Raw genomic sequence first — 14,921 nt, 5'->3', positions numbered from 1 at the left:
ACCAATCTGCCTGGAACAAAATCTTGATCTAGGCTCTGCTTCTATGTATTCTACTTCTCGCAATTATTTTAGTGACCTTCCTTTTTAAAAAAAAAAAAAAAAAAAGATTGAAGTGTAATTTACATATTACAAAATTCATCCTTTGAAGGATGCAAAGTTGTGCCACCATCACTACGATTTCATTTTGGAACATTTCCATCACCCCAAAGTAAAGGCTCTTATCCACTGGCAGTCATTCATGTGACTTTTCCTTTTTTTTTTTGAGACAGGGTCTTACTTTGTTATTCAGGCTAGAGTGTCATGGCACGATCATAGCTCACTGCAGCCTTCAACTCCTGGCTTAAGTGATCCTCCTGCCTCAGCCTTCTGAGCAGCTGGGACTACAAGGACATACCACCATGCTTTGCTAATTTTTAAAATTTTTATTTTTTGTAGAGAAAGGGTCTTACAATGTTGCCCAGGCTGGTCTTGAACTCCTGGCCTCAAGATATCCTCCACTTTGGCCTCTCAAAGTTCTGGGATTATAGGCATGAGCCACTGCACCCTTTTCACAAAAGGAAATCGACTTTTCCTTTTGAGGTCTCCAGTTTCACTTTGTAAAAGCTGATGGACCACTTTTCTTGATGATATTGTTTATTTCTGAATCACAGTTGCCAGAGAAACATCACTGGACTTTAGCTGGGGCAGAGCTTAGCAAATTTTGGATATCAGCATTTAGTGAGGGTTTGCCTGAAACCACAGGATGCAGTACGCAGGTGTTTTTTGTCCTTTGCAGAGTTGAGGACAGGTAGGCCTCTCTGGATGGCACCAACGATAGAGGAGGAATGAGTTGCAAGGGTTCCAGCGTGGGACGACACCAGCCAGTCCTGGAGAACCAGCCGATGTTCTGGCCTCCAGAGCTGCCCCTGAATGACTCCTGGGAATCATGGAAACTTTGCCATGAGTCACAGCCCAGGGGAAGAAGCTCTGTGACACTTCCCATGTGAGGGTGGTTTGACTTGGGTGGGCCGAGAGTGAGTGGAGAGAAATGAGACTGACGTGGGCATGAGGCGGGGGCTGTCATCTCCCCACCAACGTGGCTCCAGATGGGGTCCTCCAAAAAATGCGAAATGACTTTTCTGTGGCTTTGATTCTCCAAGTCTTGGGAACCCATCCCGACTCTGATGGCAGTGGCAACCTTCTTCTTTGTAAGTTCATTTCCTGCAGTCTCAGGGCCTGATGCCATTTCTTCTGGAGAAATGCAACAGTATCTCATCCTTGGCTGAGAAGTAAGATAAAGGCAAAACAAACACAAACACAAACACAAACACAAAAAACAACCATCACCAACAAAAAACCCCAAACAAACCTTGAAGAAGTGCATGCTTTTTGCCATTCATCAATTCCTGGAACTTCCTGTCCAAAGTTTGTCTCTTCTAGGTCTGCCTGTGGTCAGGTAAACACCTTCATTCCTGGATGTACATCCTTACTCCTACCAAGGCTAGCTTTAGTCTGTTGGTTTCTCTCCCAGGTCAGGAGCCTCATTCCCCGTGTGAGACATTGCCCACAAGCTTCTCAGCTGCCCTGCTGTCTTGGGCCCTGAAGCAGCCTGCCGTGGCCTCAGACACAAATGTCTAATCCCACCACGATTCTGCCTGCTCCCCGTGGGGCGTTGGTGCCACAGCCTGTGGCTGTCCTGAGGTTTCTCCCAGTACTTTCTCCACATGGAGCTGTGCTCACCAATTCCCAGTCCTTTGTTTTAACTGGATTTTATTCTTACAGAGTCATGTTTTGTGGCTCTGAAAGAAAGAACCAAAGAAAGACAAATCCAAGGAAAACACACCGGGAGGGGTTGCTCCCTACTGCCCAGAGCAGTGCTCAACGCCAGTTAGGAGCTCCTTGCCCACCTCCCTGTGGAGTCCCCTGACTCCTGCTTAGGTCCCCAACTGTGCTCGGTGAAGGTGTCGGGTCCCTGCACTGCCCCAGCTCTTGGGAAGGAGAGAGGGGCCAAAGATTCTCAAGCAAAGGATGGTTAAACCAGAGCTCCATCCCCCCAGATGCCAGAGACCTTGATCAAGGTGCTGCTGCTCCTCTCTGGGAGTGAGGGGGAGGTGCCTGAGCTCCCCCTGCAGGTTGACATCTCCCACACATTACTCTTGCCTGTGTTACTCAAGCCCCAGAATGTGGGGCTCCTTCAGAAATTGAATACAATTACTGTTTCCCCAATAATAATCAGTGTGAGTGATGTTCATTTGTCCAAGAACAACAAAAAAAAAGGTAGTGAATTTTTATAAAATCACATTAAACAAAATCAGAAGAAATTTGAGATTATTTTCTTTTTTCATTTGGGGGCTAACTTGTCCTTTCTTTTAAGAAATTATGGTGTTAGTAGTTTTTCAGTTTTTTGGAGGGTTTTTTGTTTGTTTGTTTAGAGATGGGGTCTTGCCATGTTGTCCAGGTTGGCCTTGAAATCCTGGGCTCAAGTGATCCTCCCACCTTAGCCTCCTGAGTAGCTGAGACTCTAGGCGTGTACCACTGCGCCCAGCTGATGGAATTGTTAAAGTTTTAAAGTCAGTTATGGGGGAAGAAAACTGCTGTTAGAGAGGTTTCTTCTCCAGCCTCTGAATTATTTTGCAGTTTTTACCTCATACCTGCTATCTCTGGCAATCTCCAGTCGAGTGGAGAAGTCTGCAAAGGGGCATGTCTTGTCCTTGAAACTGTTTTGAGCCCTTCTAATCTTGATAAATTTACCAAGACCCTTCTTAATTGAATTACCCACTTACTACCCGACTCACCATCCTGTGCTCATGAGCTGGAAAGCTGTCAGTTCCCAGCATTTTCAGTCTTATGTAAACTGTTTTGTATCTGGAGCTCTACTTTAGATATTTTAGTATGAGGTTGGGATCATTCTTATTTTATAGTAATTATATATTTTTTAAGGTACTTTTTCGAGTTCATTTTGCTGGGAGTCAGGGAGCTGGGAATGGTTACTGGTTTTTGTAAATTTCCAGAACACATTGACAAGTATTTATTGAGCACTTCCTATGTTTTCAGTGCCTATAAGGTGAGGCGGGATATAGGAGAATAATTCGTAAGGCATAAAATGAAATTCATGATAGATTGCAAACAAGTGTAACCATTTATAAGGATAGATTGGGAATGTGAAAAAATGGCTGTTATAATGTCCCACTCTTTTTTCTTTTTCTGTTTTTCTCTCCTTTTCTTGTATTTGGGATGGGTCTCAAGACATAGACGAGTGTGAGGTTTCTGACCTGTGCGGGCATGGAGGGCGGTGTGTGAACACTCATGGGAGCTTTGAATGTTACTGTCTGGATGGATTCTTGCCAAGGAATGGGCCTGAACCCTTCCACCCGACCAGAGATGCCACATTGTGCACAGGTGGGTTTCTGCCAAAGAACGCAGCATCTCAAGGTGAGATTCTGTTGATGGTGACTTTCTTCCACTCTGAGCCTGTGTTTATAGGTCTGTGTTGGGGACGTGGGTAGAGACGATCTGATCCTTTGCACGTTTGTAGAGCCGTGCAAATAAAGCAAATAACGTAATCAGGATGGAAGGGGCCATGTTAAAAAAAAAAAAGCTAAAATTGTTAAACTTTAAGGATTTTTAGCAGTTAATAAATATTCTGATATTAACTACTGTGTTAGATAGTAAACACTGCTGATCTGGTCAGGATTCAGGATCTCAAAAGTGACCCTGAGAATTATAAAGGTACATATATCTTAAGGTATTCAATTTTTTTTACTTCATTTGACTAGGCTTCTTTTTAGTTAGTAGGAATTAGTGAGGGTTGCTTGCTACATTCAATCAGCTTTGTGCATAGATAGCTGCTACTGCCCATGGAAGGCCAGAAGACTGAATAAGGACAATCATTGGAAAAGTGCCCACAAGTCATGTGGAAATGAACCAGTGTACTTAAAATATGGCTTGGGGGTGTGTGTGAGAAATGGGGAAGAGGTGGAGAGAGTTTATGAATTTTGAAAATTTGTATTCACATAGTAATGAATTTGACATTAATTTATTTTCAGAAATAGACTGTGGCAACCCTCCTGAGGTTCCAGATGGCTACATTGTAGGAAATTATACCTCTAGGCTGGGCAGCCAGGTTCGTTATGCTTGCAAAGAAGGATTTTTCAGTGTCCCAGAAGATACAGTGTCAAGCTGCACAGTCCTGGGCACATGGGAGTCCCCAAAATTATATTGCCGAGGTGAGTTTTCAAAAGGTTCAGGTTCCCAGCTTATACCATCTTGAGATTGTTTTCATATTTCTCTCTAAATATCACTTTGGGATAGTGAATGAGTTAAATCTAATAAATTCCTATTTGTTTCTAATGGGTTTTCAGTTGATTCTCTTGGTATTTTCAGTATCTTATCTGCAAATAATGATAATTCCATGTTTTATTTTTCTATATTTTCTAAAAATTATATTTTTCTCTTGGCTGGTATTTTCAGAACAACAATTTAAATAGTAGCATTAACTTTGAATATTATTTTTTTATTCCTAACTTTCATGGAAATGATTTTGGTGTTTCATCATTCATGATCTTGGCTTTTTGATGTTATGTATATCTAATTAAGTACACGAAATGTAGCACTATGTGCCAAGTACTGTTCTAAGCACTTTACACACAAAGACAGACCATATGTACAATGGTGGTACCATAAGATTATAATGGAGCTGAAAAATTCCTATTGCCTAGTGAAGTTGTAGCTGTCGTAACACTGTAGTGCAACCCATCACTCGCATGTTTGTGGCAATGCTGGTGTAAACAAACCTTTTCCACTGCTGGCCATATAAAAGTGTACAGGAATTTCCTAGGCCTTCACATTCACTCACCACTCTCTCACTGACTCACCCAGAGCAACTGCTAGTCCTGCAAGCTCCACTCATGGTAAGACCCCTAAACAGGCATACCATTTTTTATTTTATATTGTATTTTTACTGCACTATTTATTTATTTTTTTATTTGAGATAGAGTCTTGCTCTGTTGCCTGGGCTAGAGTGCAGTGGCATCAGCCTAGCTCACAGAAACCTCAAACTCCTGGGCTCAAGAGATCCTCCTGCCTCAGCCTCCCAAGTAGCTGGGACTACAGGTGTGCACCACCACGCCCAGCTATTTTTTTCTATTTTTAGTAGAGATGGGGTCTCACTCTTGCTCAGGCTGGTCTCAAACTCCTGAGCTCACCATCTTCCTGCCTCGGCTTCTCAGAGTGCTAGGATTACAGGTGTGAGCCACAGTGCCCAGCCCTTTTTCTATGTTTAGATACACAAATACTTACCATTGTGTTAAGTTGCCTACAGTATTCAGTACAGTAACATGCTGTAGAGGTTTGCAACCCAGGAGTAATAGGCTAAACTGTATAGCCTAGGTGTGCAGTAGGCTGTAGCATTTATATCTGTGTGAGTAGGATGTTCAGACAACAAAGAAATCACCTAATGACGAATTTCTCAGTACATGTTAAGTGACACTTGACTGTAATTTGTTTAAGGTCATACAACTAGTGGTAGAGCTGAAACTGGAACCCAGGAATTCTAATTTTAGAAGTTGCATTTTCAATCACTGTATTATACTGCTTCTGTTTTTATGATGATGTTGGCTTTTGGTTTGTTTTTCACTTTGGGCTTTATCTCCAAATATTACCCTTTTACTAGTTTTTGGAGATACATATGTAATCTTAAGGAAACAACCATCTAGTCCCATTTTACTAGTTTTTTAAAATTAGAAATGAATTATTTTTATGTCCTTTAGGCAATTATGAAGTGATTATATATTTTTTCTTCTTTGAAAGAGAAACGTGTGGATTATATTATTAGATTTCCTGATGATGATCAATACAATTACTGGAATGAATTACTCTGGGTCTTTGGTGTTTTATTATTTTAATCTGGATTATATTTGTTAAATTTTACTTAGAATTCTTACACTGATGTTCATGGGTGAGATTGGTCTGTTTTCTTTTCCGGGGCTGTCTTTGTTGGGTTTGTATCAACATTATTCTGAATTTTAAAAAAAGAATGTGCAAACATTTCCTTCTTTATTCTCTGGAATACTATAAATAGAACTTTTAAAGATTTGGGAGATTTCATCTGAAAAATCATCTGGATGTGGCACTATTGGAGAGGTAGCCCTTGGACTAGTTTCAAAAATTCTTCTTATACTTACCGGTATGCTTAAGTTTTCTTTCCCTTTTAGAATCAATTTTGGTACTTTGTGTATTCCTAGAAAATCATCTATTTCATCCAGATTTTTAAATATATTTGCAGAGAGAAGTGTCAAGGATTTATACTTCTAATTTTCTGTAGATATATTAAATTTTTGTTTGTAACTTTATAATAGTGAAATACTGGAAACAATCCCAAATGTCTATCAACTGGAGATTGTTTAAATAAATCATGGCACACCCATAAAATGAAATACTATGTAGCCAATAAAAATTATGTTAGAAAAGAATATTTACCAACATAGGTATATATTAACAGTATATTTCTGAATTACAAACTCTATGAATGACACAATCTCAAATTGAAAGTTCCTATGTACAGATGAGCTTGGCAGAAAGTTTAGAAGGCTGTACATCAAAATGTTTTTTTTTTTTTTTTTTTTTTGAGACAGAGTCTCACTCTGTTGCCCGGGCTAGAGTGAGTGCCATGGCTTCAGCCTAGCTCACAGCAACCTCAAACTCCTGGGCTCAAGCGATCCTCCTGCCTCAGCCTCCCGAGTAGCTGGGACTACAGGCATGCGCCACCATGCCCGGCTAATTTTTTGTATATATATATTTTAGTTGTCCATATAATTTCTTTCTATTTTTAGTAGAGACGGGATCTCACTCTTGCTCAGGCTGGTCTCAAACTCCTGACCTCGAGCGATCCACCCGCCTCGGCCTCCCAGAGTGCTAGGATTACAGGCGTGAGCCACCGCGCCCGGCCCATCAAAATGTTAATGATGAAAATTTCCACTGGGGGACATCCTGGATGATTTTTGTATGTTATATACTTTCTGTAGTGAAGGAACTTTTTTTTTTTTAATGGAATGCTTCATGAATTTGCATGTCATCCTTGCTTATCTCTGTATCATTCCAATTTTAGTACAGGTGCTGCCAAAGCAAGCATGAAGGAATTTTTTTTTACATATTAGACAAAGTAACAAGCTGTTTTCATTTTGGAAAAAAGGAAAAAACCAATTTTCATTGAATTTATTGCATAGCTAAGAAACCCCAGTGATGTGCTTAGCTAAATAAATCCTCTTGATGTTCTGATTTGCTGTTCAGGCTCTAAACACATTTTGATAGTTGATTATCATCTTTGGAGGGGTTAAGAAATTCTAAAGGTACATTTTAGTTCTAATATTGTCTTTCAATGGATCAATTAAAATGCAGAACTTGGATTAAAATATGCCATAATAGGCTGGGCACAGTGGCTCCCTCCTGAAATCCCAGCATTTTGGGAGGCCAGGATGGGAGGATCACTTGAGCCTAGGAGTTCAAGACTAGCCTGGGCAACATAGTGACACGCCGTCTCTACAAAAAATAAAAAAAGTTAGCTGGGCATGCTGGTGCACCTGTAGTCCCAGCTACAAGGGAAGCTGAGGCAGGAGGATTGCTTAAGCCCAGAAGTTTGAGGCTCTAGTGAGCTATGATTGCACCACTGCACTCTAACCTGGGCGACAGTATAAGACATTGTCTCCAAAAAAAAAAAAAAAAAAAAGTGTCATAATGCCTATCAAAGAACCCTGTAAGGATTTATATAGGAAACTCCATGTAAAACAATTTATATTACTTTGAAAATTAGCAGCCATCTGCATTATTGGACTGAGAATGTAGGAAATTAATTTAGGGGATAGTGCTTGCTACATTCTCCCGAAGAACTGTTATTTAAAAGATCTTCGCCTCGGTTTTCCTCCTCTAATAACTGCTCCCTCTGCCTGCTGACACCTTCCTCCTCCTCCTCCCCCTTGTCACCACATGGCTGCGGTTGGTTTCTCACTGCTGTGCCCGCTCCTCTCTGAGCACACACACCCCTTCCTATTTACCCTTCAGCCTTCTCTGGGACTCCAGAAGCTGGGCCACGTGCCAGCTGACATTGTATTTTTAGCTCAGAGTTATAAAGCCACAGGAATTGGGAATTCCACTGAAAACACCAGCAAACTGTGAACTCGGGTGCCGCTGACGAGCAGGGTGTTTGAGAAGGGGGCAGCTTTTGCCACCGATGATGGGCTTCCCCCGTCAGAGGAGGTCCAGTTGGGGGATCCTGTTGTCTGCCTTCTCCCAGGCGCTGTGTCCCTGCAGGCTCTGCTGCCCTGGCCGAGGTGCCTGTGCCCCAGCTCCCCAGTCAGAGTGGGCCTCAGAGGTGGGGGCTGGAGGTGAGGCCTGAAAGCTGCCAGTGACAGGGTCCCCCGTGACCCCTCTTCCTGTTTACGTTGGAGTGTATTGAAATGTCAATCATACCTCTCCATCAACTCTCTGGAAAAGATAGAATCTCTAGGTTGCATTTCCAATAAATTTGTTGTTATTAGATTTTTAATTTTCAGAGAAGGTGCAAGCTGACAGTGGCAGCTTGAAGAACTTAAAGTTTTGAATTACATTCAAGCCAGGAGCAAGGTGAGGGAAGCACTTTAACTGTGCTATCATTAACAACAAATCCAGAGTCCAGGCCTGACGCTTTCTATGGTAGAACCATGACCGAGGAAGTCTGGGGTCTGGGAGGAGAGAAGAGCTGGGTGAGAGCCCAAGTGTTATGTGAGAAGAATGGGTAAAAGACTAAGAGAGTTCCCGTGGGGAAATGGGCTGGTCACATGCAAGAGGTGGCTCTTGAGCTCTGTCCTTTGAGCACAAAGGCATTTGCCTCCCTGCATAGGAGTCCAGTGAGGAGTGGTTTCCAGTGCTGGCAGCCCAGTTGGATGGTTCTGGGAGCATCCATCTTCCAGACATGTTCCCCTACTTTATGGGGCCTTATTGTCTTTTCAGGCTGGGAATTCTCACCATCCATGTGTCTGGCTGGCACTGAACAATCCCTTTAAGATTCTGCTTTAATGCTCACCTCCGCCAGCCCATCCCCACATAGCAGCAAGAGTAAACCTCTTGAAGTGTAAATTAGATTATCCTCTTTCCTTTCTTAGAACTTTGCCAAAAACATTGCCCCTGCATGTGGACTAGGATCCCGTGCTTGGCCTCTGACGCCAACAGGGCTTTGGACCTTTCGGCTTCTCTGCAGGTGACATCTCTCATCGCTCTCCCCCAACCAGCACATCAAGCTCTTACCAACTGCAGGGCCTTTGTCCTTGCTTTTGCCTCTACTTGAAATACTTGTCTCCCTGCTTTAAAATTTTTTTTTTTGTATTGTGGTAAAATATACATAATATAACGTTTACCATTTAACCACATATAAGTGGACAGTATCGTGGCATTAAGTATTAATACATTCACGGTGTTGTGCAACCATCACCCCTACCCATTTCTAGAACTTTTTTATCATCCCAAATGGAAACTCTACCTAGTAATTAATTAAACATTAATACCTTGTACCCCCTTCCCCGCAGCCCCTGGTGGTCTTTATTCTACTTTCTATCCCTATGAATTTGCCTACTCTAGGCACCTCATATATATGGAATCATATAATATATATATATTTTTTTTTTTTTTTACTTTTTTTGAAACAGGGGCTCACTCTATTGCCTGGGCTAGAGTGCAGTGGCATCATCATAGCTCACAGCAACCTCAAACCCTGGGGCTCATGCGATCCTCCTGCCTCAGCCTTCCCAGTAGCTGGGCCTATAGGTGTGTGCCACCACCTCCTGCTAATTTTTAAAATTTTTTGTAGAGTTGGGGTCTTGATACGTTGCCCAGGCTGTTCTGGAACTCCTGGCCTCAAGCAATCCTCTTGCCTCCGCCTCCCAAAGTGCTAGGATTACAGGCGTGAGCTACTGCGCCCAGCCAGTATTTGTCTTTTTACATCTGGCTTCTTTCACTTAGCATAATGTTTTCAAGGTTTGCTCGTGTTGTAGCATGTATCAGAACTTGATTCCATTGTTTGGGTAATGAATGATATGAATAATATTCCGTTGTATAGATAGATCACATTTTGTTTATCCGTTCTTCTATTGTTGGAGTCTCTCTGCTTTTTGCACAGTGAGCTCCTTTTCATCTTTCAAGTTTCAGCTTAAATATCACCTCGGACGTTCTCTTTCTTAGTACCCAATATGGAAGTACATTATTTCTGATTATTTTTATGGTTTTTGTTAGTGTCCTCTACCGGACTATAAATCTGAGAGCTCAGTGTCCGTATAGCCTTCTTCAGCACGATCCCTCCAGCACCTGACACAGTGCCGGGCATACCTAAGGCCTGTGGAAGTGCCTAGAAGCCCCTTCAAAAGGTGCTGCAGACAATGGCAGGCAATGGAATTGGCTCCTGAACTGCTGTCCCGGGCTCGTCCTGTGGCTGAGCCTTGTTGAAACCTTGGCCTCCTCTTTTGTTTCATCCCTCAAGCTTCATGTCCCTTCCCGATTGTGTTCCTTCTTGCTTTGTCTTCTGGACCTTGAGCTTGTTTAACACTTGGCGTGACGTCTCCATGCTTTGATAAATAGGAGCCTTGAGACAGAGTCCTGTTGCTCCCGTATCTGTGCAGATGCCCTTGCCCCACGGACGGCCTGGCTCCGTGGGCTGACTGCACAGGCAGAGTTTCTCCTGTGAGTTGGTCAAGAAGGGTGGGACATGGTTTCTAAAGTCCATTCATAAGGAGCTGACCACCCCTGGAGAATCAGGCTCTGCTAAGGTGTAATAGGTCCATGTTATTTCCCATTTCACAGAGGAGTTTGACAACCAGGGTGAGGAAGTGCCTTACCTTATGTCACTAGCTTATGCACCAAGATGAAAACCTGAAGTGCTTTTCTAGAAGGCAGATTCCATGTAAAAGCAGCCCTAGTGCGCCCTGGAGTTGGGAGGCAAGGGTGAAAAAGCTGGAGGGAGAGGGACGCTGGGGCAAACATACCTTCATGCACGCTGTGGACCCAGCCAGAAGGGTATTGCTGCCAAGTCAACTCTTCATCTTTTGAGATTTTCTTAGTGGAGCCCAATCTATCTCTACAAAGATGGAAAAGGTTTGAAAAAACTCTCACATAAATCAGAGCACAAATTAATGCATTCAGGTGAGGGGCAACAGATAAGTATTTATTGCCTGACTGCCTTGATTTTTAGTACTGGTGTGGAAAGGATTCTGAGGGTGCTGTGATTGACTAATGATGCCACCATGGATGAGGGAGGATGGAGCAGGGGCATATTTACCTTGTGTCATCTGTGTTCCAGGTGATGGGACATTTGCTTATTTGAAATACATTTTCTGGCACCTCACTAAATACCGATCTTTTAACACATTTTAAAAAAAACCTGTATTTGCTACATGCAGCAAATCTCTCGGGTTACCCTTTTGCCAATTAATGCCATTAATATACGTCTCGATGGTCGAAGTCATTTTAGTGTGCAGAATGAGTGATGATGTCGGTTATGAGACGGCCACAGAGTGGGGAAGCAGAAACTTTAGAATCAAAAGACCTGTGTGAGTTTTGGCTGGGCCACTTACTAGTTGTATAACCACTTCTAAACCTCTCTGAACACCGGTTTCCTTCTGGAGAAGGAAATAAAATGGTGTTCATCCCTGAGAGTTACTGTGAAGATTTAATGAGATAATGAATGAAGGACTTGGCACTGTGCCTGGTGCAGAGGAGCGCTGGGATCAATGCTACTATCATAAACTACAGGGTCATTCTCTAGCGGGGAGTGGCAAATAGACCTTTAACAAAAATTCAAGACCTTTCTAAAACTTCCTACCATAAAATAGGAAAATCTAAAATTCTTCAGTTTTCACTTTACCTTGTTTATTTGTTTTTGATTCAAATATTCTAAGTAGAACATTAAAATGAAGTTTTAATATCTTTTGAAATAAGAAATATTCATATGCAGCTCAAAACATCAAAAACCATTATCACCTCTACAAATAGAAAGATCCTCATAAGAGATATGCTGATGAACCCTTTTTTTCTCCTAACACTCAGGCTTTTACCCACCCTATCACCTCCTCTGCAGTTTGTGAAGTGTTCAGATTCTAGCTGTTTCCATACCAGGCACTATTTATTGACAATAAGTGTTGTTATGTGAAATGGAAAATTCTTTTGCTTCCAAATGAGCTTTCTCTATGAATACAATCTGAAAAAACTATATTGTTAATCAAGTCTAAAGTTCATGGAAGACATTAGAATACAAAATACATCAAAAAATAATTTTTAAAATTTCTACTGCCTTAAGGGCAAGTAGACTTTTGGGTACTAATGAGCTCATTAGTTAGAGAGCAGTTAATAAGCCACTCTTGAGAATGTGCTTCATGGCATTCTATAACCCTCCCATTTTCCTTTGATGGTTATAATACCATTTTCGAAGTTTACCTTGCCACATACTGAGACATTAGATTCTAACCCCCAGCATCAATGATACATATAATTTAGAGCCCAAATGATCCTGGAATGAGGGCCTAACTATATATGTAGTCAAATTCAGAACATGCTGCAAAATGCATGGACCTTTGTCATAGGTTATACTTTTCAGCCCAATTTTTTAGGCCATATGACTTATATGTGACTATCACAAAGATCAATATTCATAATAATGTTTATCATTCACATGATTGTAGGGGATATTTTAAAAATATAGGTTATAGGCACAGCCCACAAAGAGCTTATTATTTAGCAGTGCAGAGAACACTTTCACAAATGAAACAAATGAAGAAAGTGTAAGTATTGTCTATTTCAGAACACGAGTATAGTGTAGACCCTGGTGTTAATCTGCCTAGGCCATTTGGGCTCTCAGCAACCCACCACATTTCACAAATGGCCAGGTGACTTCTTCACCACCTGATTTGATTCTACAGCACGACAGAGACTTATTTCTCTTACTGTTGGGTAACAATGAAAACTGACTTGAATGTGATTTTCTTCAGCTTTCACACTTGTTTCTGCTCTTTTGCAGAGATTTACATCTAGTGCTTGTTTATTTTTCTGGGAAGATTTTAGTTTAGGGTCAATATCAATAAGTGGAATAGCTCTATCATTCATTTCCCCGGCAGGTGGTAAAATGTCAGCTGCAATTTATAGGTATTGTTTGTTGGTCATTGTTTTTTTTTTTTCTTTTTCAGCTTGTTATTTATTGATCTCTATAACAGTCTTAGATGAAGGCTTATATTACTAAGTTATTTCTGTCACCACGCTGTGTTATTGTGCTGATGTTTATGATAAACAGCAGCCAATGTGTGTGACATTTGTGATACAGTCAGTTGTTGATGAGATGCCATAAATTGTCTATACCTTTCATCAAACAAATTTCCTTTTGGAATATTTTCTTGGGCAGCATATTAAAGCTAGCAGTGCGGAGAAACATTTTTATCTTTGAGATATGAGATAAAGTTACATTATAAACTTGGCCCTTGAAACCAGCACAACACATTTTCTCCCCAGGGAGGCCTATTTTGAAGTTGATTATTTGAATAAAATCACAGACAATGGGAGAGTAAGGAAAAATTCCCAGCCATGCTCATAATTAGTTGACTGTATTTCTGATGCGTCGTTACTTAATAATGTAATTAGCCAGGAAAACATGTGCTTTAACGAGCACCCCTATGCATACGCAACGCAAATTTGTGCTGCTTATTTTTTCCTTTCCTTTGGGTATAAACTGTTTTTAAAGTTTATTTCCTTGCGATAGTAAGAGTTCTGGGGGGTTTTCACATAAAATTATATTCTTATTAACCACTGTGGCCTCTGTTGGCTTGATTTTTTTAGTCTTTCTTAGTAGGAACTACCTATTTGCTCGGCTGCCATTTGATCTGAGTAGAAGTGGTGGCGGCTGGGAATATCTGTGACAGGGTCATGTTCCAGGCAAGTCCCAGGCCGGACCTTCATATCATGCAAAGGGTTAAACATTAGTTCTAGGAAGGTTTCATGGGGTCACACAGCTAGAGAGAGGACTCTGTTTCCAGCAGCTCCCTTGCTCTGGGAAAGTTCTTGGGAACAAGATTGGGCAAGAACCAAGATTGTCATAGAACCTTCCAGACTGATTTGAATCCTCCATCATGCAACCTTTTCCTCTCAGATTTTAGCTAACCTATAAAGTTATATGACCTAGTCAGGATCTAGATGGACCCTTCAGTGTGAGACTGCCCAAATTTAACAGACCCGGATTTTGGGGTCACACAAACCACAGTGTGAATACTGGCTCAATCTTTTATTAGTGGTGTGACTTTTGAGTGTGACTTAAGCTCTTCCTATCTGTAAACTACACAAGAAAAACCCATCTACCTTGCAGGGTTTTCTGTGAGGAATAAATAAGGTTGTGTATATCTAGTAGACTTCTTTGTGTTTAGTAGGATTTCAATGAAGGCTATTATTATTAAAATTACCGAGGCCTGAACAAGTTTCTTAGCATTCCCTGGTATAAGATTGATACTAGTTTTTTGTGGGATTTTTCTCAGTTCTCGTCTATTTGAAGTTTGGTAGGTATGAGTTACCTGTGTCGGATAACAAATATAGAAGTAATGAGTGTCTTGTTATTTGGACTTGACTTTACTGATGTCTGTTTCCTTCCTCAGGGGCTACTATCATACCATAGTAGTATTTATTGCATCTCAAACAATAATAAAGTAGTAGGAAGCTATCAATTAACAACTATGTAAAACATGCAATTTTAAGTGGGCATTGTAGGGGCACAAGAATTATAAGATAAATATTTTGTCCTTTAGGAACTGTCAATATATTTAGGAAGACGTACTATATTTACAAAAAGACACTAAATTCTCAAGACAGGAAATAAGGGTGAAGTAAATAATATAGATGATACTTGCATAGGTATAGATAATACTATATACTTATTATATTATATCTCTAAG

At 41.1% G+C, this 14,921-nt stretch overlaps 1 protein-coding gene across 2 annotated transcripts in view; it reads left to right on the top strand.

Annotated features, from left to right (window-relative positions):
- The window catches only part of SUSD1 (sushi domain containing 1), a 98,636-nt gene that overhangs the window by 18,908 nt on the left and 64,807 nt on the right, over positions 1 to 14,921 (top strand). For both annotated transcript variants that reach the window (XM_069474555.1, XM_069474554.1), the window contains exons 4-5: positions 3,226 to 3,378; positions 4,026 to 4,205. In XM_069474555.1, the coding sequence (XP_069330656.1) occupies positions 3,226 to 3,378; positions 4,026 to 4,205 (333 nt within the window). The remainder of the gene's footprint in view (positions 1 to 3,225; positions 3,379 to 4,025; positions 4,206 to 14,921) is intronic.

This window comes from Eulemur rufifrons, chromosome 7, assembly GCF_041146395.1.
Source record: "Eulemur rufifrons isolate Redbay chromosome 7, OSU_ERuf_1, whole genome shotgun sequence".
Taxonomy (NCBI): domain Eukaryota; kingdom Metazoa; phylum Chordata; class Mammalia; order Primates; family Lemuridae; genus Eulemur; species Eulemur rufifrons.
This window is presented reverse-complemented; position numbering and strand designations above follow the sequence as displayed.